Raw genomic sequence first — 26,721 nt, forward strand, 5'->3', positions numbered from 1 at the left:
ATAAGAAAAAATGAAATAATAATCCAAACGTGTGGGGACGCGGCATTTTTGCCCTCCCATACTATATTAAATTTAAGATGTCTTATTAAAATATAAAAATGCAATAAAGATGAATCAGTTTTATTCTTTCAAAGAAAAAATATAATAATAAATTTTGATGAATATAGTAAATTTAATAATTTGTATAAAAAGGACAAATAAGAAAATATATATAGTCTTAATAAAAAATTGAAAAAAAGAATAGAATATTGTGGTGTACTTATCACCCAACATTAATCCCCATTTTTCTCAACCTTTCCCCTCATTCGGGTTGTTTTGAAAGCTATATATATAATTTCTAAAGGAATGTTATAAGAAGACGTTAACTCAGAAATGAAAGTGCCTAGAGGTTATCTTCCTAATTATGACACTTTTGATGAGTTGAACAAAATTGAACTCAAGATTGGAATAATCAGAATAGACTTGCACATGCGCAGCACGCTTTTAATTAATTTAAATTCACAATAAATTTTCTTGAATTAACAAAAAATCTAATTCTTAATTTTCAAACTTAACAAATAAATTTAGAAAAAATTATTAGTAAATCTTGGTCAAATATAGTATAAATTTATTCAGGGTAACGTTCTTATTTTTCAATTTTATTATGCAAAACGTTCACACTTTTCGTTTTTTTAACACTTGTACCCCTACTTTCATCTTTCATTAAGGAAAGCATCATTTTCATCCAATTTTCTAATAAAAAATTTAAAATGACAAAAATACACTCCTATTTAAATAAAACAAGAAAAGAAAAGAAAAGAAAATTTAAAGAATAAATTGTAATCACACTCCCAACCTTTTTGAAAAGTGCAAATGAGTATAAATAAATCATTAAAAGTAATTAGCACAAAATGTCCATATCTTTTAATATTATTGTGATAAAACTTCTCTACCTTTCATTTTTTTTTTTGGTATTTTCACTCTTATTTTCACATTTCATTGTGAAAATCATCATTTTTATTCATTTTCTCAATTAAAAACTTTAAAATGACGAATATACGTACTTTTTTAAATGATGCAAGAATAAAGAAAAGAAAAATAAAAACAAATCGTAGCTATACTCCCATAAAAGGACGTAAATGTCAAAAAATGAAAGATATGGATGTTTTGCATAATAATATTGAAAAGTATGAACATTTTGTGCTATTAACCTTTTAATAATATATTTGGACTCATTTGCACTTTTTAAAAAGTTTGGGAGAGTAATTGCAATTTGTTCTTTAATTTTTCTTATCCTTTATTTTTGTTTTATTTAAATAGTATGATATATTTGTCATTTTATATTTTTTATTGAAAAAATGGATGAAAATGAAGATTTCTGCAATGAAAAGTGAAGTAGTAAGGACGAAAATGCCAAAAAGTGAAATGTATTGATGTTTTGTATTAATTACCCAATTTATTTACCATGAAGAGAAAAATTATATTGCCTTCGTAGGAGAAAACAAAGGCTGTCGAAAAAGCCCTGAGCAATGAGATGTTGAGAAAAAAGAAAAAAGAAAAAAGGAAAGAAATTAGGTTTATATTTGTGGTGTAACAATAATTTATGTGATCAAGAAGTATATTAAAATCCTAATTATGTAATTTCATTTAAGGATATTTAACTAAATAGGCATTGGTAATATAATTACATTCTTTTAAATTATTAAAATTAGAGAGGGTGTCTTTGAATGGCCATGAATCTCCCTAGGAGGTTTCTAAAATTTACCTATTTATAATTTATACCGTCTATAAACACTTCCAAAAATGCTTCTCTCTTTATTTAAGTGACTTATCTTGATAGGAAATTATCTTTCGTTCTAGTTATAGTCTTCTTTAATTACAAGTGATTTCACATCCTTCTACCACCACGGTGAGAAATGTGAAATTCACTATTTCTTCATCTATTAGAATGTCTCCTCACATACGGTCATATGTCCAAACTTGCTTCTTTTTTCAAAGATGGAAAAGAAGATTAAGAGTTGACTTATTTATAAATCATTTAAATTATAAATAAGATAGAAAATGAGTAGATGATAAGTAAATAGTACTTAGGGACAGGAACGGATTCAGGAATGAATCTAAGATCGGGTTACAAAATTTGAAACCAGGATACTACAGGAAAAAAAATTTACACATAAAAAACTGAGTTTTCACTAAAAAAATAAAATATAAAATACCTTAAAAAAAACTCTTGGGCCTGAGTGGGGGACGGGGGTACGGCCCAACCCAACCCCCTTTTAAATCCGTCTCTGCTTATGGATTTCTCAAAATTTATATGTATTATGTATTTATAAACATGCGCAAACATAGACAATTCATGACTTCAAATGAACACTTTGGGAAATTTAGGTGCATCTCGTGTTCTTCAAAATGTTGAACTCTAATCGAGGTGCTCAGTGTGCTATCTTTCTTTAGTAACTTCACTATGCCATATTGTCTTCATTAACTTCACTAATATATAAATTATATAGACTTCTTTAATTTGAGCAATGGACTAATCTTTTAGTATTTTTCTTATCGCTTATCTTCCAATTCTGCATGAATGTAAATACCTTTAATCCATCATTTAGACATGCCTTTAACCCACACCACATCCACCCCCAAGCCCCACTATTGCCGACCACCGTCCCATGACTAGACCCAGCAACGGCAGCCACCCGCCGGCATCCGAAAGTTCCAATGTTAACTCTCTCTATACATCACCATCAATCCTCGCTAGCCACCGCCATAAATTTGTATCTTTTCCAAGTCTGCCTCCCCACACTGAAATCCCAATTATACGCAAGTAGATCTTTACTTTCCTATGAAGTCCCTGATTTCTTTTTTTCCCAATCCCCTATTTTTTCACTCCCAAATATAAATGACAAACTCATAAAAATGGACCAGAATTATAACAATTCAATCTCTATGCCCAATCTGTTAACTAATGTACTATTCACTATGGGCGATAGCCTGAGTCCTTTATAAGGTAGAGATCTTAAGCTCAAATTTTGGGAAAGTGATAGAAATTCGTGAAGTGTAATGTTCGCGAAATTATTTCTTTCGATTTTAAACCACCGCGAGTGTACGATTTGTTAACTAGTAATAAAGTGGATTCAATGAGTCCGAATATCATTACACAGAGATTGATTAGTTCAAATTTTATCTACCTTAACCTTAACCGAAACTAAATTACCAAAGTTAATGTAGACCTGATTGAACCTCAATTATGCAAATTTTTTTATGATTAAATTGAAACTAATATGCTAAACAATAATTTAAAACTTTAGAATGAAATTTAAAAGTTGAGAACGCACTTGTTATAATTATTAGGAAAAAAATACGCTAGGATCACGAATTTCCATGCAATAATCACTTTAAACCCTTGTTTTACAATATGACAACACATTTCAATTTTGACGAATTAATGTTCCTAAGTCTATCCAATACTCTCTCTCGAGATGTATCAAACCTATTTCTACATACCACCGGTCTATATTTCTATGACAAGAACATATGTAAAAATGCATGCGGTTTTATGAACATTTAAAGATTCACATAGGGTATAGCGGTATATTTCTATCCACTATCGGACCTTACGATAATTTATATTATGTCAAATATATTCCAATTTTCTCGAATGCAAGAATAAATCACTTAAATTCACACAATTACGAGCCCTTAATTGCAAAAACATGAATTGCATATAAATCATTCAAAATAATAAAAATTGTGTCTTAACATCAAATTGCAAAACTAGAATATTAAAATTCAAACCACATGGTTCGTCGATCTCTTAGCATAATAAAAATCTAGCCTAACATGATTAAAATAACAAAATACATCATAGTTTGCATATAAGACATCACCGGGTTATAAAACTTGAATAAATCTTGAAGTTCTTCGTGCTAATCTTTGTTCTTGCGCTCAAATCCTCTCCAAGAGTTGTTTTTCGGCCTCCAATTACGTTTTGGGCATCTCTGGAATGTTTTTGATATTTATATCCCTTGGAAAATTAGGTTTCCATAGGTATTTCAATCGTATAAGGAAAGAAAAGATTCGCGCTGAAATTGTACCATGCGATCGCATGGTTTTAATCCATGCGGCTGCATGGTTATCCTCTTTTTCTAGTTGAATTCCCTGCATCACTTCGTGCGGCCGCACGACATTTCTACCATGCGACCGCATGGTAGAATTAATCTTTCATTTCCTACAAATTGGTCATTTTACTTGAATCTTCCACTTCTTTGCATTTTTTTTCATTCTTTGCATTCCATCATTCCAAAATGTCATCAATTTGTATTTGGCAAACTCAATTTCTTGATTTGTTCATCGGGTCAACTTTTGGGTATTTGCACCTTGATCCTTGAACTTTCACTTTGTGTCATTTTAGTCCTTTTTCGCGTCTTTTCTCGTGTATTTCACCATGTTCATCGGTGTTGCCTACAATTCACAAATGTAACGAAATTAAGTCACAATTCAATCATTTTATTCGTAATTGAGTCATGTTTGTGACCTAAATAAGTGTACAAAAACACACTTATCATGTAAGATGAGTTCAAATTCTCTCAAAACAAATAGTACATATTTTATAACTATTTCAACAAAATTCCTGGATCATTGAGCAAAGATGTGCATTTTTTTATGGCATTTTTGTACACCAAGAGAGAAAGATGCTTAGGCCATTTCTAACGCTGCAACAAAATTTGCACCAAACTAAAATTCATTTCCAATCATTATATCAAAACTTACATCAAATAAATAGTGTTTAACCATTTTCTTCTCTTTTTTTATTCTTAATAATTTATTTAATTATATTACAAATACATAAATTACTACAAAATAATTATATTAAATTAAGAAAAATATTAAATTCATTAATAAATATAGAAAAACATAGTACAATTAGTAAAAACACTACAAAAATGAAAATATTGAATCGTGTCATTAAAAAAAAGTACAATACATTTTGAATTTGGATATTATGATATTACGAAGTCGAAATATTATTATAATTTAATTCTCGAAATTCATATGTCTTTCCCACAAATGATTGATTAATGCATTTCGAAGTGTAATGTGAGCCCCTTTATCCTTGATTTGTTTATGACGAATAAGGAATTCTTGAAAACGTTGATTTTCGTATTCAACAAACTCAACTTCTGGACTTGGCGCTTTCGTCCATTCTCGAATTGGTGCATCAAAATCACATTTGTCCTCGATAGTTAATTCATTAATTATTATTTTTTACACTTAAAATTTATTTTTAATGCAAATAATAATAATAATAATAATAGTAATAGTAATAGTAATTTATTGTATTAAAAAATATAGAACAAATGACACAGACACCCTAAATCAATTTATTTGGGAAATGAAAATGAAGAGTAAAAATGGCTTTGGACCCTTTGCACTTTGCATCATTTTGAACCAAAAATAGTGCAAAGTTTGGTGTTGTATCGGAGTAGAATTGCACCATTTTTGTGCAATTTGGTGCCACCATTGGAGATGGCCTTATGTTCCTCTACATTTAAGAGAGTGGTTGAATGGCTCAGAGAAGATGATTTTCGACTAGACAATGGTTACTAGCAAATCTTTCGTGGTGTTGGGATTCAGTGTGACGAGGCAGTCTTGGAAAAAATTCAAATTTATGGTGGTAGTCATCGGAGATTGACAGTGTTACGTAGAGCGAATGAGATGAAGACTTGGATGGTGGCAAAGCGATTATGGATGCTTGTGTTGATTTTTGTAGTGTTCGTGATAGTAGTAGTTGTATGTTGCTACTCATGGGGATAATGGTGGGCATTGAAGAGGGAGGCTGTTTTTTTTATGATATCTTTTTATTTTTTAATTTAAAGTTAAGGGAAATATTGTATTTTTACACCACTTTGATGGAATCCGAGATTGGGGATGATTTTTGCAAATTTCCAAAATACTAGGAAATCGACGGCAAAAAATCAAAGATATGGACTAAATTTGCAACTTTTGAGGAAGGTTAGGATGAAATCAGCATTTATCCAATAATATAATAATGAAGTATAAGCACTTATTGTTAAATATCTTATTTTCAAGACAAGAACTTTGTTTTCATCGACGGTCCAACCAAACTTGACTATCAAGCTAAAACAAACTTGGTGGCTGTGGGTCAACTGCCCATCAAAATTAAACCCACTTCAAATTTTCAATTTTGAAAGGGCCAATTTCCAATTTCTCAGGGACCTAAATGAAAATACTCTAATTTCAGCTTAGACTTTGATTTTATCAACGACTTTCATCAATTCCGGCGCCCCCACCACATCACAGCTCCCCCAATAAATTACATAAACCCATTATCAGACGCACACAAGCAATTTCCTGGTATTATCTTGATGTATCGGCAGAGAGGATACCGTTTTCCTTTTCACATGAACATAAACAAAGACTAAAAGACAAAGACTTGGCCTTGTCTGAAAAACTTGTATACAAAAATCAATCGAGAAAGCACTTTTTTTCCCCTTTTGATTTTGGATCGAGAAGTGTTTAAATTTTGTATACCAACAAGAAACAAAATTCTGGATTTTATGCAGGTTTTGTATGGTTTTGAATATTTGCAGTTTAGATATGGAGAAAAAGCCCAGCAGCAGTTTTATGCGCATGATCAAGGTACCCCTCTTCAGAACTATATGCAAAAGACAGTTTTGAACTGCTATATAATTTTTTTATTCTTATTATCAATTCAATTTTCTTTAGTTTTATTCTGGCGTCTTACTATCAAAACAAAAAAAAAAAAAATTTCATGAGTCATTTTTCTAATAATTTCTGAAGGACGACCCACCAAGCAACGGAACGTTGTGCGGTAGGTAGAGGCAGAAGTCGATAAGCTCATAAAAGTGTTCTCAATTTCGAGGATACAACAGTTCTTGTTTAGTTTTTTTTTTTTTTTTTTCATAATCAGCTATGTATAAAGGATCTTGTCTGATTTTGATTTTTTGTGGGATTTGGTAGAAAGCTGTTTGCTTAGATGGATCTTCACCGGACACTGGAAAAGGGAAGAGTAAGTTTGAGTCATCATCATGTACTAATAAAGTTTCTCATGGATTCCACTTGGTGGAAGGACAGTCGGGTCACAACATGGAGGATTATCATGTGGCTGAGTATCGGAAAAAAAAGGGCCATGCTGTCGGTTTGTTCGCAATTTTTGACGGTCACCTTGGTGATCGTGTACCGAGTTATTTAAGGGATAATCTCTTTAACAACATACTTGAACAGGTATATTTTAATCTGTTTGTCGATTTTTTCCTCTAAAGAATGTCTTTGTTACTTCTGCAATTCTCAGCAGGCCTTCTCAATTCTTGTCTTTTGATAGAAGTATTGGTGCAGTAAGTTTAACTTTTACCTACAATTAGGCAGTTCATACATCGAGGTTGAAGAATTGAAATGATGTAATAGACTTGGTATATGCAAATAGAATAAAATTAGGAACATAACATGGTAAGCTATGATTGGAGATACAACTTGAATTGAGAATTTCTTGGATATGGAAAGCCCCATTAAAGAAAAAAAAACTAGATATGAAAAGGTGAAGACCGGTGTTTTCAAAAGGCTCATGAGGTGCCTGCAAATGAGATGTAATCAATCAGCGCATTGCATATCGAAGGAGCGTAATTTGCTAAGTTTTGGAGACCACAATGAAATTTTTTGTTTATAGGAGTTTTGGGTTTTACACTGAATCATGCTAATAGGAATTGTATATTCTTGGATGATATGTGGAATTAAAGATTGTAAGTGGCGAAGGAATGATCCTGTAGATATAATTGACTTCGAAATGTTGCACAGTTCGAATGTGATCTTTGGACCAATTTGACATTGAAATTCAATTTGCACAAGAATTAAAATATGAAATGTCTTTATGTCTTTCTCAATAAGAAATTGGTAGGAACAAAGTGAAGCAGCATTGCCTATGTCTTTTCTTTTGGTTTTGCACAATTGTGTCTAGGACCCAGTAAAATTAGTTTAAGACAGGTTTGGTGAATGAAAATGCTTACACATTCCATTTGTTGCTTTCATGGTAGTGTGAGAACTGGGATTTACCATCCTATGTTGCCTATTCTCAGGTATGAGTGTTGGACATGGTAAGGTCCCAAGTGTCGGAGATGCAACTGTGGACATGGGTGTGGGGATGCATCATTCTTGAAAGTAGTAGACTAATATTAGGACGTTCTAATTATATTTGAGATAAATTTGACATTGGAAGTTGTCGAAGTAATCAATTTCTCAGAAAATGATACTTTTGTTGGTAAATTTTTGTTGTGCATTATCAAGAGGTGTCTAAAGGTCATATCCACTGTCAAGATATGTAGGTTGTGTACATTGTGCTAAATTAAGTGGACTAATTATTTTAAATGGTTAGTTTGATGAAGATAATGATCCAATAAATGAATTGTCATGGAAAACCTTCCTTGAGTTGAATTTAGAAAGCGGAAGCTTTCTACTTAGCTGATTAAGAGTAGGAAGGTATTCAAAAGTCATGGTTTCTTTCCTAAAATCTGGCCCCACCCACACTGGATACATCAAATTGAGTCACTGAAGAGAGAGAAATCACATTAGACTGCACGAGTTCTATAGTCCTTTATTATTATTATTATTATTATTATTATTATTATTATTATTATTATTATTATTATTATTATTATTATTATTATTATTTTCACTCATTTTGATGCATTCTTGCATTAAGTACACTAAAAGACAGGGTTGGATGGGAGAATTTTCTTCTACTATTTATTTAAGTTTATTGAGTTATATGCTCCCAAGAGAAATTTGATCACGTACAAAGAAAGACTTGATATTCATGATGATAAATGGTAATCCTTGTAATATTCCTCAATGATTATCCCTTTCCACAACAAACTCTTCCTGCACCCACCTTTTAACTGTCTCCTATTCCAAGTTCCATGAATCATAATTTATTTTAACTAACATGTGCAGCCTAATTTTTGGGAGGACCCTAAGACTGCCATAAAAAATGCTTACCGCTCGACAGATAAAGTTATACTTGAGAACTCCATGCAATTAGGACCTGGTGGGTCAACAGCAGTGACTGCAATCGTAATTGATGGAAAAGACCTGTGGGTGGCAAACATTGGTGATTCCCGAGCTGTCTTGTGCAAGGGTGGAACAGCCAGTCAACTTACTGTGGACCATGAGCCACACAGTGAACGAAGGAGAATTGAGAAACGGGGTGGTTTCGTGACTACTCTTCCTGGTAAATAATTTATATTTATTTGGCTCTTTTCCTAGAGATATTTGAAGACAAAAATGTCTTGGATTTATAAATTAAAATAGGAGCATGTCTGGCAAATCATACAAAAAAAACGTGTGTTCAGATAGGCTTGGATTACTTCTTTCTTCCTTTTTAAGTGAAAAAAAATTACTTTTTTCTTATCTTACAATCAAAATAAGTAACTTGTTTCAACCTCGATCTGTCAAAAATATTATTCATTTTAAGACCTTTATATTATTATGTGCAAGGAAAGTTAATTGCAAGCGAACCTTTTAAGCTTGTCAAACATGGTCATTTTACATTCATCCAGGAGTTGTGTCTTGTGCCCCTGAAAATTTTAATTTCAAGTGAACTTTTTAAGCTTGCCGAACATGCTCAAATTTTGCAATTATCTGGGAGTTCGATTTGTCACCCTCACACTAAACTTTTAACTTCCTGTTACAGGAGATGTGCCTCGGGTTAATGGCCAACTTGCTGTTGCGCGAGCTTTTGGAGATGAAAATCTAAAAGCACATTTGAGTTCAGAGCCTGATGTTTGTAATGTGCTCATTGACTCGAGAACAGAATTTGTTATATTGGCAAGTGATGGCTTATGGAAGGTGAGTCTTGTACTATTTCATCAAGGAACTTTCTTTTGCGTCATTGGCAATTTTTTAATGCAAACACATGAGGTCTTGCAATTTATTCTTTGAAATAACCAAGGAAATGAAGCCTATGGCAGCAGTTGTTAATAGCAATAAATGAGTGATCATGAGCTCTTTTTCACGACTTACTTCACTGAAAGCATCCAAGAAATGTCGAGTGTTTGAAAGCAATTAATTGGGTCACGTAGATGTTCCTATGTTGGAATAGTGAAATTTCGTTGCTTAGAATACATAAGATTGTTTTTATTGGGTTTTAAGATTAGGAAGTAATTCATTAGGATCCTGCATCATAAGATGATTGTCATGTTTTATAATAGTAAATAAGCTGGCTTATGTTAACTCTTTGTTTTCTTTCTCAACATCTTAAAACCGAGCATATTATACTAGTTGTTTCATCTACTGATGTATTCTTCGTTCTTATATGTTTTTTCAAATTTCGATGTGAAACGGCCATTACAGATAGATTTAGGAGCAATCTAATATTACCACTGGTCAATTTTCTTTACTTCGTAAATTATACGAGTTGTACTCGCAATCTTTGGCCTCCATACTAGTCTTCTATATGACTTAAGGAACTCTAGCTTGCATATAGTATTGTATTCATACGGTTACTTTTTCATATTTAAGCTCTGATCTGCTAAGGTTACGTTCTCATTGGGTACAAGCATAAATTATTTACTTGTTACGATTATTTTATTAATTTACTATCACTCGTGACTAATTCTATAGTATGTACAAATACCATGTTTTCTTTTGCGGAAGTGAACAATCACATCATGTCCTCTCACTTCATGTCTTCGAATTATCTTGTAAGGAAAGGAAAAGTACAAGCTCTCAATGAAAAAAATGAAGCGATTCCTTGTCTCGTAGTTAAATAGCATTAAGATGTAGCTCACCTTTATACGTGCACTTTAAGTTCATATAAGCAATTTCAACGGCAGGTAATGGCCAATCAAGAGGCAGTTGATAAGGTAAGATCCATTAAAGATCCTCAACAAGCAGCAAAGCAGTTAACCATGGAGGCTTTGACAAGAAAGAGTAAAGATGATATATCATGCATTGTGATCCGTTTTGGATATTGTCCGAAATAAATTATAAATGACAAAATGAACTACGACTGTCTCAACCTACTTCTTCATGTGCATTGCCTGCATGTTCTCTTTGTTTATTTCTCGGTTTTGTTGGAAAGAGATGCACATATGGAAGTGATAGTAGAAACTTTTTCTTTTGGATTGTGTCTAAAGGAGCTTGATTATATATAGTGTTTCATTTTTGGGAGGAAAAAAAAGTATAACTCATTGGCTATTCTATGTGTGTGCATAAAGCTTTCTGATTTAGATATGTGATTGTGTCCTATGCTTGGAACAAATGTATTTGTTGTTTGTATTGTGTAAATATATGTGGACTTAATTTGAAGGACACAACTCATTCATTCATTCATTCATTCATTCACAGCTCCAGTTCAATTCTTGAAATATATTACGATTTCTTTGACCGGTTTAAGTTTATTCTTTTCCTTGAATTAATTATGATTTTATATTATGAGTTGTCTTAAATTATGACGTTTCTTTAAAATGATGACAACACCAGAGTGTTGGGACCGCGTTGAATTAGATGCAAGCTTTTTGAAGCACAGGTCATCGAACAACAATGTCGTCTGAGATAGTACTCATGGTTAAGAATGGCAAGCAAGCGGGGATGGGTAGTGGCGGGGTCGACCTCCATGTCGGGGGAATTTCGCTAGATGGCTGCGTGGGACAGGGGCAGGCATTAAAATTTCTTTATTTTTCACTTGTTTACTTCACACACACTTGACCTGAAAGAGCGAACAACACTTGAAATCTCCTTTCTTTCATAAATTGTATAGAGTGACCTGTGGGAAAATAAGTCTTGGAAACTAGGACGTATGAGGGTTTTCCTTTCTTTCCGTTTTAAAGAGATTAGTCTCGTGAGATCATGATCTATTTTTCATTCCAATTCTTTCTGAACACCTCCCAAGGAAAATATCGAATTGGATCTGAAATTTTGCGGGCTAGTATGAGCTTATCCATGAGGTATGTACGCTTCAAATAGGAATTCGTTTTCCAAAAGATCCTGATTTTCGTACTTTGATGGGTCTTTGGGATCCTTTTGATGACTAAATCGACCATAGAGCTAAAGCCTTGAACTCAAGAAAGCAAGTTCAGAACTCCAAAACTGACAGACTGATAAAGCATACGGGTGCACTACTATTGCCTTCCTATCAAGTTCTTAGTCATTTGATCAAAGAAAAATGTCTTTATCCTTCCCAGAACCCTATACCATCTTTTCCTCTCGTCCCACACTACCTGTCTTATGGATATGGATCTACATTTTGTTGCCCAAGGAGCTTATAGAGGCATTTAATTCGACAGGGAGGGATTGAAAATGTGATTGATAAAAATGCTTTTGAAACTCGATTTGTTGCAATAAGAGGTGTTGTCTTCGCCTTTTTCAGTAAATTTAAATATAATAAAATAAAAAATAGGAATTGGGACAGAGTAGAGTGGATTTTTTCGTCATCCTTGCTTGTGATGAACATTGATCTGTCAATCATGTTCTCAAAAAGAAAATTTTTGCAAATTTTATTCCTCAAGTTAACGTCAAGCTCAAGGATACGGGAGTGTTTCTTTTGTCGGGGTCAACTTAAGGAAAAAGTGCTTAAAAAATTGTCAATATCTTGTACGGTTTTGTTTAGTGTAGCTGCCAATCATGCTGTAAATAATACACTTAATTGAAAGAAAAAATTAAAAAAATAAAAATTGCAGCAATTGGTCCCTGAAACGACGGCTCCAGTTGGTCGTTGCTCTTTAAAATGGAAAATTTCAACCTCACTTTTTCATTGTCGATATATAAATTAGGGGTGGGTGTCGAGTGGGTCAGTCTAGATATTTTAATATCCGGAACCATCTATTGTATTTCGGATATTTCATAAATAGACTCATTCGGTTCCACGTAATTATTGGACCCAAACCCAAACCGTCGGTTCCGGTTTGGGTTCGGTTCCACCCATAACTTTTTTTTTAATACACATTTAATAAATTCAATCATGTAATTAGACAAATTATTCACAAACTATCCATCGTGTAATAGATTTAGTAACTGACATTAATGGACTAATTGTCCGAGACATAAATAGAGTCTTAACAAATTGAAGTTACACAAAAAATTAATAAAATTAACCTTAAAAGAGTTTTAAAAATTAGTCAGAATTTAAAAGCATTTTAATATGACTATAGGACCAGCATAGAGAGCCAGAAAAAATGGTGACCCCAAAAAAATCTAGTTTTTTGAAGTAACCATATCAATACCCAAGAAAAATTCAAATAAAGATTTGAAGATAACATAATAGGGAAGAATAAATATGTATTGCAAGAGTTACAAAAATTACTTATGGCGTCGGTGCAATAGACGAAGCTATTGTAGCAAGAGTAGTGTTAACGAGAAGGAATTGGGAAAGAAGGGCGACAGAGGATTCTAGTGATTGAAAGAGGAAAAATGTGTTATTATATTTATAGGTTTGGTATTGGGTTATACCTAAATTGCTTTTGGGCAAGATATATGTATTTGGACTTAGATAACAAAAATGGGCCAAAAGCTTTGAAATGAATATTTTCTTTGGGCTGAATTGAGCAACCTATTTAGTGTTTCAAAAATTTCATTTCTAAGAAGGGAAAATATTGAAGGAAAAATTTCATTTCTAAGAAGGCAAGTATATCCTTTTTCAAAATTAAGAACAAATTTTTAAAGTTTCAAAAATTAGATTTTTTTTAATTTTTATTTATAAATTAATTTATTAAATATATATTTTATTAATTAAATATATTTAAGTCATAATTTTTTGTCATAGTTATCGAATTAATTAGCCACAGATTAATTTTTAGTCATAACTTATCAAATTATTGGTCGTAACTTATTTCTCAATCACAAATTAAAAATTTTATAGGTCACAAAATATTTTTTGGTCAAAAATCAAATTTTTTTACAGATAACAGATTATTCATCGATCACATATTTAAAACTTTTATTGGTTACAAATCATTTATTCATTGCAAATTATTTAATTAATTAGTCAATATTAATTTTTCGATCACAATTTAATTAATTATGAGTCACAATTTTTAGGTCACATATCCAATTGCAAGTCACAATCGAGAGTTAAGGGCATAGTCACAATTTTCAGCACCACTACCATCGCTGCCACCACAGCCAACAAAACCCACCCCAAACCGCATCCCCCCATTCCCTTAAATCACCACCACAAACGCCACAGCTAGCACCGCCAATGTCACCGATTTCCACAACCACCGCATTCACCACCACAATCGAGTCAAGAAATTTATTGGTCACAGACACTATTAATCCACCCGACTGATGCCGACGTTGCCGCCACCAACACCATGCTGCCATCACTTGCACCGCATCCAACAACCAAGAAAAAAATCAACACCACGATCTGTGCCGTCAACCATAAAAGAAAAAAAACATCAACACTGCGATTGTTGCTGATGCATCTGCGCCATCGCAATTTGCAAGCCTCCGACAACGTTTACACACCACGACAACCACCCCGATCGCCAGATCAGACACCATCGCAACACCTCAAAACAACCTACCGCAACACTTCAAACAAACCACAACCACCCCTCTGAATCACCACAACCACCACCGCCACACCGTCACCACACAAACACCGTCGCCACACCTTACAAAATTCACGATCGCCACAGATCGATGTTGCTGCTGCAAGTCGCCTCCAAATCACGACGCTACCGTTTGCAATAGCAACATCGATCGTCAACGCTGGCGAGGCTGTAACTGCTAGCACCACCATCATCTCCGATTCCAACAGCGTCGACCGGAGCAACTTCTTCATCGTCGAATTTTGAACAGAATTAGAGAGAGACGAGAGGGACAAGTTTAGAGAGATAAGAGAGGTTAGGGTTTGGGGCTAAATTGTGGGTTATATTTATTAAAAATAAATATTATATATATTAATTAATTTAAAACATTTGATTTTTGAATAATCAAATATTGGGTCTGATTTGTGAAGTTGGAATTTTAAACCTATGTAATTGTGTAATTTCCACAATATTAAATTTTGTAATTTTTTTAATGCAATCTAGTAATTATTAAAAATAAAAAAATTATAAAAAAATTGGTTCCATTCGGTTACCCACGGTTCCAATTCAAGAACCAAGCATCGAATCAAACCTACTTGGTTCTCGGTTTCGATTTCAGGTTCGAAAGATTCAGTTCCGATTAAAATGCACACCCTTAATATAAATAGTTTTGGTGAACAGAAAATTGACTAGCCTACCCGCGACTTCTTGAAATATATTTTGATTTCTTTGAACAGTTTAAGTTTATTCTCTTCCTTGAATTAATTATGATTTTATATTATGAGTTGTCTTAGATTATGACTTTTCTTTAAAATAAAGACAACGCCAGAATATTGGCACCGCGTTGAATTAGATGCAAGCTTTTTGAAGCACAGGCCATCGTACAATAATGTTGTACGAGATAGTATTAGGGATGGTAATTGGGCTCATCGGCTCGGACCGCCCATGACTCGACTATAAAAATGCTTGAATCTGCCCCGCTCGAGGCTCTAGAGAACCGAGCCGAAGCTTGGGCCGAACCCCATTTTGGGGTGTCGGACAAAGTTCGATCAGTCCATGTGGCTCGCCGGCTCAGGCTTACAAACCTATATTTAAAAAAATATATAAAAAATACAAAATAATAATAATAATAATAATAATAAGGCTGCAACACGCTGCCTTAACTGTGTTAAAGCGGTAGGTTGTTGCCTAAAAAAAAAAATAATAAAATAAAATCAAGTCGGCCCGGGGACTCGAAAAGGCCTGAGATAAAAATTCGGGTCGAGCCTAATTTTTTTGGCCAAACTTTTGCTGGGCTCGAGCCCAAAAAAAGCTCGATCAGTTTAATTAAGCTGAGCTTGAGCCTCGAATTTCGACTCGACTTGACTCGTTAACATTCCTAAATCGTATTCATGGACCTAGGAGTGGCAAGAAAGTGGGGATGGGTAGTGGTGAGGCCGCCCTCCCTGCCGGAGGAATTTCGCTAGACGAGCTGGGTGGGATAGAGGGCGACATTAAAATATCTTTATTTTTCACCTGTTTACTTCATATGCAGTTGACTTGAAAGAGACAACCATACTTAAAATCTCCTCTCTTTCAAGAATTATATAGAATAACCCGTGGGAAGAAAATCTCGAAAACCAGGACGTATGATTGGGTTTCATTTTCTCTCCGTTTTCAATAGATTAGTGTTGATGAATAATGTTGAAAAAAATTGAGTGAGCGGCTCACTTTTGACACAATTTTCGATGGGACTCGTTGGTCCAATGTGGAATATCAAAGTTGATATGTGTTCTTCTCCGCGAGAACATCGATTTCATGTATTTATTTGCCAAAAATGAAGCTCAGGTGAATGAGAAATTGAAGCTCAAAGTTGGTCATTGGAAGTTGGTTTTGTGGGAAAAAATGCATTTATCCCACATAGGAAAACCATGGAAACTTAAACAACTTTATATATAGCTATGCTTTGGAGATGTGTAATCATGTATAGTATAGAGGCTCTCTCCACGTGCGTGCGCAGGGGGGCAAATCACGAATCGAAATAGCCTTCGGAACTTGAATTTGGGTGCGGGCGCGACTTGCGCACACGAATGTCGGATCGAACAAGGCAAAAATGGCCCCGTCGATGAGCCCAATGACTTTTGAGTTTCTAAACTGAAAAAACTCCAATGAACTCACAATGGTCACAGTGTTAATGGGAAGTAACTCCAATGGACTCCCAATGGTCACAATATTAATGGATAGTATGCCTATAAAAAGGCTTATTCTCCAGCATACACAGTTTCTCACCTACATTCCTGAATACATAGTTTCTTCTTTTCTGCATTCCTTGTCCAGTAAGGTCTTGTTCTTGTGGTAATATTGTTCGGATACTAGATCAGTTCGTTGGAATATGACCGCGGTGCTCGGACTCTACTTATTACCGTTGTATCCTAGGAGACAGCCGCTCGAACTGAACCTCTAGCACCTACGGTAAGGGGGCGAAACTGTCTTAAGGAAACTGTGCATGCACAGGCCTCCGAAAGTAAAATAATCCCCAAAAACTTATACAATTACTAATCCAGTAATTGTAAAGGAAAATAAATTCATATCAAACATTCAAGAATTAAAAATGTATTTTGAATGTCAAAAATAAATAAAATCTTGAGTTAAAAGGTTATGATATAAGTTTCATCGTAATCCTAGCACTAAATTAATTTAATCTAGTATAATGTTGAAATTAAACAAATAAAGTTTAAACGACATCATCGAGAATTGACGGAACCTCATTAATTCTTGCAAAATTGTTGCTGCGTCTGCGGTCTGCATCTTTATGCGTGTCTTTCTCCTTTATTTCCCCAGTTCCGAGCTTAAATTCCCAAAGCCGCCACCAGTGTTATCATTTTCTTGTCTCTGTATGCATGTATAATTCTACTTCCCTTTTGTGTGCAAATAGGATCAATTCAAACCACTTTTGTAGTGTAAATAGGATTCCAGTTTGCTTTTTAATTAGAGACAATTACACGACTTATTTTTAAAGTTTACATTTCATTATTCAAGTTTTAAGTTTAATGTTACATAAATAAGTCTTCATTTAATATTTTTAATAACCACTCGATCTTTAAATTTCTTCTCTCTCCTCACACGGTCTCTATTCACACATTCTCTCTCTCTCTCTCTCCCCTCACACGGTCTCTATTCACACATTCTCTCTCTCTCTCTCTCCCCTCACACGGTCTCTATTCACACATTCTCTCTCTCTCTCTCTCCCCTCACACGGTCTCTATTCACACATTCTCTCTCTCTCTCTCTCCCCTCACACGGTCTCTATTCACACATTCTCTCTCTCTCTCTCTCCCCTCACACGGTCTCTATTCACACATTCTCTCTCTCTCTCTCTCCCCTCACACGGTCTCTATTCACACATTCTCTCTCTCTCTCTCTCCCCTCACACGGTCTCTATTCACACATTCTCTCTCTCTCTCTCTCCCCTCACACGGTCTCTATTCACACATTCTCTCTCTCTCTCTCTCTCGAATAAGGTAAGTGTATCATATCTAAAGTGTGAAAATAAAGTACATGATCACAGGGGCATACTTCCAGGAAACAAAGCTAGGAATATATGTCTTCCTAACACCAACAACAAGATCCTAGATTTTTAGCCTAGCCATGACAAGAGAAAATATCCACAAAAAAACCTTATGAGCATTGGAACCATCTATTTTCATTAGATGGAGCCAAACCCTTACATAAATCCACTTGTGCACAAATAGTAAAAACAATGTCCCGAATAACAACGGACTCATGTTTAGGAGCCTCACTAGGGGTCCTAGCATTACGCTCATGCCAAATAGCATAAATCGAAGCCGCAAACATCAAATGAATAATAGTAGAACACAATGACCTCCCATAAAACTGCTCCATCCAAGAAAGAGCATTTGATCATCTTTGTTGAACCCAAGGCAGGTTACATTTCACATGCAAAGCTTGCCAAACATGCTCAGAAAATGGGCAAGCAAAGAAAAGATGGTCTAGATCCTCCCCTGAACAACCACACAGTACACATCGCATAGACTGTATCAAGCCAAAGCGAAGCCGCAAACATCAAATGAATAATAGTAGAACACAATGACCTCCCATAAAACTGCTCCATCCAAGAAAGAGCATTTGATCATCTTTGTTGAACCCAAGGCAGGTTACATTTCACATGCAAAGCTTGCCAAACATGCTCAGAAAATGGGCAAGCAAAGAAAAGATGGTCTAGATCCTCCCCTGAACAACCACACAGTACACATCGCATAGACTGTATCAAGCCAAAGCGAAGAAGCTTTGTCTGTGGATAGAGGCCACCTTGAATTGCTAGCCAAAGAATAAATGCATAACGAGGAATACATTTAGGGAACCATACAATGTGATACCAGGTCACCCTAGGGCAACAAGGTCGAAGAGACTCCCAAGCGCTCCGAACAGAGAAGACTCCATGCACATCATGCACCCAACGCAAGACATCTTCTCTAGTACAATCCTGTCGAAAAGTATCAAGCGTGCCTTGCATGAAATCAGACAATGCTAAGGAGCAAGCTGATGGCCATCTCCAAGTGTCACCATCAACAATATCAACCACCTTAGCTAATCTGCTCAATCTAGATTCATGAACGATCCTCTCACCAAGAATCCTCTCTAAAGGGCCAAGAGGATGCCCAATAACAAACCAAAGCGAAGCAAGTATGCCATTACCAATTTTGAATTTCATCTTGTCCCTCCCTATGTCTCTAAGTCCAAGAATCTTCCTCCAAATCCAAGAGCAATCCCCAGGACATTTCAATTCCCACGGTTCTACCTTTAAGTAAGTAGCACTATGCCCATGAAACCCAAAGAGAGGACCCAGAATCCGTACAAAGCGACCAAAGGTATTTTAACATAGTAGCCTTATTCCATATCTCCATGTTCCATAGACCCAGGCCTCCCTCCTCCTTAGGAATACAAATTTTTGCCTAAGCCACTTTAATCCCACTGGTACCAAGGTCACATCCCTTCCACAAGAAGACTCGTAGAGTAGCTTCCACTTGCTTGATCACAGCCTTAGGTAAGATAAATACAGAAGACCAATATATATGAATAGAAAATAACACCAACTTAATAAGTTGTAACCTACCCGCATAGGAGCGTGCACGACAAGTCCAACTCTTTGCACTGGCTATAATATGATCCACCAACACCTTAACAATCTGAAGCTCGCAATTTGGTAGAGATAAGTGGAACACCAATATAACGTACCAGAAGCACACCCTCCTTATACCCCAAAACATTAAGTAACTGATCTTTGAGATATGATGAAACACCACTAGCAAATAGATTACTCTTATCTGGGTTAGGAGTAAGGCTAGAAAGAGCTTTGAATTGATTGAGGCAATCCCCAATGAGAGATACGAAACCAATCTTAGCTCTACAAAAGACCATGAGATCATCAGCAAAACACAAGTGGGTGATCTTCTCCTTCTCACACCTCCAGTAGTACTTAAAATCCTGCTCAGTAGCCATCAACCCCATTAACCCTGAAAAAACCTCCATTGCCAAGACAAATAAATAGGGCGACCAAGGATCTCCTTGTCTCAAACCTNTTTGCTTTCATGAGTGATTTCTATCGTTCCATAAGGAAATAATTTAGTAATTGTGTATGGTCCTGACCACCTAGACTTTAATTTACCCAGAAAAAGCTCGAGTTTAGAATTGTACAAAAAGACTTGTTGTCCAACCTCAAACTTTCTTTTTCGAATGTGCATGTTATGTCACTTTTGGTGCGCTCCTTGTAGAACTTTACGCTTTTATAGGTTTCCAATCGAAACTCATCAATTTCATTCAACTGAAATAATCTCTTTTCACTAGCTGTTTTCAAATAAAAGTTTAAGTTCCTGAGTGCTAGGTAAGCTCGGTGCTCCAACTCAACTGGTAAATGGCATGCTTTTTCAGAAAACAAAAGATAAGGAGACATGCCTATAGGTGTTTTGAAAGCTGTTCTGTAAGCCCACAAAGCATCGTTACGTTGCTTAGACCAATTATTTCTTGAAGAACTTACTGTTATCTCAAGTGGCTGCTTTAATTCTTGATTGGAGATTTCAAATTGCCAGTGGTCTGAGGGTGATAAAGGGTAACTATACAGTGCCAAACGCTATATTTAGCCAACAATGACTCAAATTGATGATTGCAAAACTATTTGTCCCCATCACTTAAGATAGCTACAGGTATGCCATAATGAGTAAAAATATATTTTTTTAGGAGCCCAATTACCCCTTCACGTCGTTGGTTGGCAATGCTACTACTTCAGCTTATTTAGAAACATAATCAACTGCAACAAGTATACACTGATTCGAGAAAAACAAAGGGAATGACCCCATAAAGTCAATCCCCACACACATCAAAATGTTCTATCTTAAGAATGATATTCAGAGGTATCTCGTTGCTTCCCAAGATATTTCCCGTGCGCTAATACTTGTCACACTTATTCACAAATTCAAAAGCATATAAGAATATTGAAGGCAAATAAAAACTAGACTATAGAATTTTAACGGCCGTCTTTGACGCACAAAATGTCTAGCATAGGTAGGAATGTCAATAGAGCTCGTCAGCTCAGGCTGCCCGTCGCTCGACCCCTCGAAAAGCCCGAGTCGACTCAGCTCGGGGCTCAGTAGACCTTAGCCAAGGCTCGGGTCGAGCCCCATTTTTGGGACACGAGCTTTGCCCGAGTCGGCCCATGAGCCCGCGAGCCTTTATTAAAAAAAAATCCTTATGGCAGTAAAATGCTACCTTGAAAGGCAACAACTTAAAAGGCAACAGGTTCGCTACCTTAAAAGGCAACAGCTTAAATTTTAAAAAAAAAAAAGGAGTGGGAGAGAAAGAGAGAAACGGGTCGGCTTGGCTCAGCTCGAAAAGGCCCAAATCGAAAGCTCGGGTTGAGCCTAAAATTTTTGGACAAGCTTTTGCTCGACCCAGCTTGGGCATGAAAAAAAGCTAAGCGAAGAAGCTTTGTCTGTGTATAGAGGCCACCTTGAATTGCTAGCCAAAGAATAAATGCATAACGAGGAATACATTTAGGGAACCATACAATGTGATACCAGGTCACCCTAGGGCAACAAGGTCGAAGAGACTCCCAAGCGCTCCGAACAGAGAAGACTCCATGCACATCATGCACCCAACGCAAGACATCTTCTCTAGTACAATCCTGTCGAAAAGTATCAAGCGTGCCTTGCATGAAATCAGACAATGCTAAGGAGCAAGCTGATGGCCATCTCCAAGTGTCACCATCAACAATATCAACCACCTTAGCTAATCTGCTCAATCTAGATTCATGAACGATCCTCTCACCAAGAATCCTCTCTAAAGGGCCAAGAGGATGCCCAATAACAAACCAAAGCGAAGCAAGTATGCCATTACCAATTTTGAATTTCATCTTGTCCCTCCCTATGTCTCTAAGTCCAAGAATCTTCCTCCAAATCCAAGAGCAATCCCCAGGACATTTCAATTCCCACGGTTCTACCTTTAAGTAAGTAGCACTATGCCCATGAAACCCAAAGAGAGGACCCAGAATCCGTACAAAGCGACCAAAGGTATTTTAACATAGTAGCCTTATTCCATATCTCCATGTTCCATAGACCCAGGCCTCCCTCCTCCTTAGGAATACAAATTTTTGCCTAAGCCACTTTAATCTCACTGGTACCAAGGTCACATCCCTTCCACAAGAAGACTCGTAGAGTAGCTTCCACTTGCTTGATCACAGCCTTAGGTAAAATAAATACAGAAGACCAATATATATGAATAGAAAATAACACCAACTTAATAAGTTGTAACCTACCCGCATAGGAGCTTGCACGACAAGTCCAACTCTTTGCACTGGCTATAATATGATCCACCAACACCTTAACAATCTGAAGCTCGCAATTTGGTAGAGATAAGTGGAACACCAAGATAACGTACCAGAAGCACACCCTCCTTATACCCCAAAACATTAAGTAACTGATCTTTGAGATATGATGAAACACCACTAGCAAATAGATTACTCTTATCTGGGTTAGGAGTAAGGCTAGAAAGAGCTTTGAATTGATTGAGGCAATCCCCAATGAGAGATACGAAACCAATCTTAGCTCTACAAAAGACCATGAGATCATCAGCAAAACACAAGTGGGTGATCTTCTCCTTCTCACACCTCCAGTAGTACTTAAAATCCTGCTCAGTAGCCATCAACCCCATTAACCCTGAAAAAACCTCCATTGCCAAGACAAATAAATAGGGCGACCAAGGATCTCCTTGTCTCAAACCTCTCCCTCCAGCAAAGAAACCTTGCAATTCGCCATTAATGGAAATTGAAAATCGAGTGGTAGTGACACATTCTGAAATCCACGTAACAACCTTCTCCAGAAAATTAAGCACCCTTAAACCGTAAAAAGAAAATCCCAACGAACAGAATCATAGGCTTTCATGAGATAAATTTTAAGGGCACATCTAGGCAATCCTCCATTGCGATGATAATTCCTCAACAACTCTCTTGGGATAGAAAGATATTATCACTAACATGTCTCCCTTTAACAAAAGCAGTTTGTTGAGATCCAACAATGTCTGGAAGTACCATCTTGACTCTCTTTATTCACACAGTTTGCAATTTCCAATGCCTCAACTGGCAGTGAAAGCGCCACCAGTATCTGCCCTAGCAACATGCTTTGTTGGGAGGTGACTATAATGCCTGAACGCACGAAGACGACACCCTTGGGTATTGTTGACAAATGCACCGTGTTGCAGTGTCTGTTGCTTCCACAATAGTTGGCAGCTACAGAGTCTTCAAGGTGCTGCTGTGGAAATGCCGTTATACCATTCCGGAGTTGGATGCTGAAACGTCATTTTGTAGGCATTACAATGGTGGGTTGAAGGGTTTACAATGGCGGGTTGGAAGCACTGCATTGGCACCTTGGGTGTTGTGGTTGCGCCTTGAGTGCCCTTGATAAGATCTAGAGGGGTCTGGATCCTAACTTTCTTCGATTTTAATTTCGTCGTTGTCTCCAATTGGACATTGTTTTCTTGACTATTTTTTCCCCAAAGAGGCTGATGGTTCTCGTGATTATACATTCTGATCAGCGCACTCCGCCGTGATTGATGCTCTCCATGACTACCGGTGGGATTGTCTCTTGATCTTCTCAACTTCAATCACCGCCTCTTTTTCATCCTTAGTGGTGGTGCATTGGAAGCGATGGTGGTGGATTGTGATATTGGTTTGATGTGTGTGCAGATTTGCTTGTAATGACCCCATGTGATCAAGTATATCTTTGTTGTAACTATTTGTGACTAATTTTTTGTTGATTGTGACTGGCTGTAACTTGGTCACAGTTAGAATTGACCTAGTCATAGACAGTCACACTCAATAAAAATTTGGTCACTATTAGTGACATCAAAGAGAAATTTGGTCACAATTAATCACATATAACATAAGTCAGTACATACAGTTACAAATTAGACGATCACATACAATCATAGCGAAAATAAAATTACTCACAAATAGTTGCATAAAACACAGGAATAGTTACGAACAATAAATATGGTCAGAGATAAATTTTCGAAAATTTTTCTACAATGGAGTATAGAGAGATATATTGTTTTCAATATTTGTAGATTTTTGTATCGTCGAAGTCGGAGTGGTTGTTGGAGTGATCGTCGAAGCGATCAGTTAAAAGGTCATCGGAGTAATCTTCGGAGTGGTCATCGGTGCCGATGGCCACCTCCGATGGGGAAAAGGGGTAGAAAGATGATAGAAAGTAGAATGAGAAAGAGAATGGCTTGGATTTGAAATTTGGTGCAATTAATTATATTATATTATAATTGAAAATTTAATAAATTGATTTATCACCTGATTTTTGAAAAGTTTTATGGAGTTTGTTAGTTTTAAGATGTGTTTTTTTATACGTAGGATCTATATATTGTTCCCAATTAGAGAAATTACATCGTGCAGCTAGCTTCGAAGCCATGTTTGTCGCTTCTACAATAGTTCGCAACTACATAGTCTTCAAGGTGCTGCTGTGGAAATGCCGTTATACCATTCCGGAGTTGGATGCTGAAACGTCATTTTGTAGGCATTACAATGGTAGGTTGCAAGTCTGTGATGGTGGATTGGAAGAATACATTTGGGGGAGATATAGTTGGGGAAAATCAAGATCAAGCCATCAAGAATTCAAATCCAAAAGTGTTTTATCTTCACTCTTGTATTTTCTTCATTATTGTATCCTATTTGTAACGTATTGTGTAAAATATTCTCATTTTTATCATTTATATAATATGAGCTAATTTATTTATATTGGAATTTATGGTTCAAGTTTAATTTAGCTTTAATTAATTTCAATGTTTGCTAGTTAATATTAAAATGCATGTTTTCTGATGTTTCTACTATTGTATTTATTGCATGTTCATTTATATGGCTAATGAATGATTATGTTTAGTGATTTGTCCATCGTTCGAAAGAAGATTGCGCATTTTAAACAAAATAGTAGAAATTCTAAGTTTGTGTAAGGGATAAAGATATACTCCTAACCCTGGCGACCCATTGAGTTATTTTCACAAATATTTAATGTGGTTGTTTGGTTTGAATCGACGTAGAGATATAGTACGTTAAACTAATCAATTAGGGTTAATTTCGCTCGAGAGAAGTAATTAACTAAAATTGAAAAATCGGGTCTAACATCGTAAATGAGTAGCTTGCTAATTGGCTTGTGAAGAAATTAATCAGGCGACGATTAAGCGAAATCATAAATTCCAACCACGTTTTCCTCCGAGATTTCCAAAATTTTTATATTTTCTTATTTTGTAGACTTTTAGTTATTTTCTTGATCTTCCAAAATCATAAATTTATTGTGTGTTTTTTTATTGTTAGAATCAAATTAATTAAAGTTGTGTGTCGAAAGTATACACTCATCGAGTGATCAACAATCCAAACTCAAGATGTTCACTTTATTACTTGAACGTGAACCGTGCACTTGTGATTTGCACTTTAGCGGACACTTAACTTTCTTCGATTTTGATTTCGTTGTTGTCTCCAGCTGGATCTTATTTTCTTTATTGTTTTTTTTCCCAAAAAGAGGCTCGATAGTTCTCGTGATTCTACATTTTGATCAGCGCTCTTCGCTATGATTGATGCTCTCTGTGATTACTAGCGCAAAGACAGGTGGTCTCTTGATCTTCTTCAACTTCAATCACCGCCTCTTCTTCATACTTAGTGGTGGTGCATTAGAGGTGATGGTGGTGGTGATTGGTGGTGGATTGTGATATTACTTTGAGATGTGTGCAGATTTGTTTGTGGTGACCCCATGTGACTAAGTATGTGTTTATTTTGACTATATGTGATCAATTTTTTGTTGATTGTGACCGGTTGTGACTTGGTCACAATTAATATTGACCTGATCATAGACAGTCATACTCAATACAAATTTGGTCACACTTAATTACATCAAAGACAAATTTGATCACACTTAATCACAGATAACATAGGTTAGTGAATTCATTACATACAGTTACAAATTAAACGGTCACACACAGTCACAACGAAAACAAATAGTCACATAAAACACATGTATAGTCACAAAAAATAAATCTTGTCATAGATAAATTTTTGGAGATTTTTCTATAGAGATTTTTTTATCGTCGAAGTTGGAGCGATCGTCAAAGTGGTCACCGAAGAGGTCATTAAAGTAATCGTCGGGCCAATTGTCGCCTCTGATGGGAAGAAAGGGATAGGTAGATGATAGAAAATAGAGAGAGAAAGAGACTGACTTGGATTTGAAATTTGGTGTGACTAATTGTATTATATTATATTTAAAATTTAATAAATTGATTTATCACCTGATTTTTGAAATGTTTCATGGAGTTTGTTAGTTTTAAAATGTGTTTCTTATATGTAAAATTTATGTATTGTTCCCTTTTAATTATATTCTAATCAATTGCCAATTACGAGTTCAATTAGAAAAGAATCCAATTCATTTTCAATTTCACTCCTATTACAAGTCCAATTTCAAAGCCCAACTAAGTGTGACTTTCACTTCAAGTATTATGCTAGCTAATCTTTAATACATATTTATTTGTATAGCCCATGTTCTTTTTAAATCAATTCAAGCCTTTTAATTTCTCTTTATGTGAATATTAGTTTTCAAATTTCCATGCGATGACCAATTTGTCCTTCATATTTTTTTAA

General features: G+C 35.6%; 2 protein-coding genes across 3 annotated transcripts; one reads left to right on the plus strand and one right to left on the minus strand.

Moving 5' to 3' along the window:
- Positions 1-6,288: 6,288 nt before the first annotated feature.
- Positions 6,289-11,339, plus strand: LOC111404027 (probable protein phosphatase 2C 44). 2 transcript variants are annotated; one of them, XR_002704636.1, is made up of 6 exons: positions 6,289-6,639; positions 6,982-7,245; positions 8,965-9,241; positions 9,704-9,858; positions 10,845-11,059; positions 11,109-11,339. XR_002704636.1 is itself a non-coding variant. In XM_023032742.1 (5 exons), the coding sequence occupies exons 1-5, from the start codon at positions 6,571-6,573 to the stop codon at positions 10,992-10,994; spliced, it is 915 nt and encodes a 304-aa protein (XP_022888510.1). In that variant the 5' UTR covers positions 6,289-6,570; the 3' UTR covers positions 10,995-11,339. The 2 variants fall into 2 exon arrangements, 1 of the variants encoding a protein (XP_022888510.1); XM_023032742.1 differs by having other exon boundaries at positions 10,845-11,339.
- A 5,917-nt stretch (positions 11,340-17,256) lies between these two features.
- LOC111404699 lies at positions 17,257-19,447 on the minus strand. Its single transcript, XM_023033467.1, has 4 exons — positions 19,430-19,447; positions 18,709-19,341; positions 18,480-18,575; positions 17,257-17,370 (listed from the first exon to the last, which is right to left on the minus strand). Exons 1-4 carry the CDS (start codon positions 19,445-19,447, stop codon positions 17,257-17,259), a joined length of 861 nt encoding a protein of 286 aa, XP_022889235.1.
- Positions 19,448-26,721: the final 7,274 nt, after the last annotated feature.

Source organism: Olea europaea, chromosome 11 (genome assembly GCF_002742605.1).
Source record: "Olea europaea var. sylvestris chromosome 11, O_europaea_v1, whole genome shotgun sequence".
NCBI lineage: Eukaryota > Viridiplantae > Streptophyta > Magnoliopsida > Lamiales > Oleaceae > Olea > Olea europaea.

Excerpts from the sequence above, each read along its gene's own strand:
- LOC111404027 (XM_023032742.1), top strand. The coding sequence starts at position 6,571 with ATGGTTTTGAATATTTGCAGTTTAGATATGGAGAAAAAGCCCAGCAGC. Across the intron at positions 7,246-8,964 it reads TTAACAACATACTTGAACAG|CCTAATTTTTGGGAGGACCC; the intron begins GTATATTTTAAT and ends TAACATGTGCAG. Across the intron at positions 9,242-9,703 it reads TTTCGTGACTACTCTTCCTG|GAGATGTGCCTCGGGTTAAT; the intron begins GTAAATAATTTA and ends TTCCTGTTACAG.
- LOC111404699 (XM_023033467.1), bottom strand. Across the intron at positions 18,576-18,708 it reads ATGTTTGGCAAGCTTTGCAT|TCTATGCGATGTGTACTGTG; the intron begins GTGAAATGTAAC and ends GGCTTGATACAG. Across the intron at positions 17,371-18,479 it reads ATGTTTGGCAAGCTTTGCAT|CTCGGAACTGGGGAAATAAA; the intron begins GTGAAATGTAAC and ends TGGGAATTTAAG.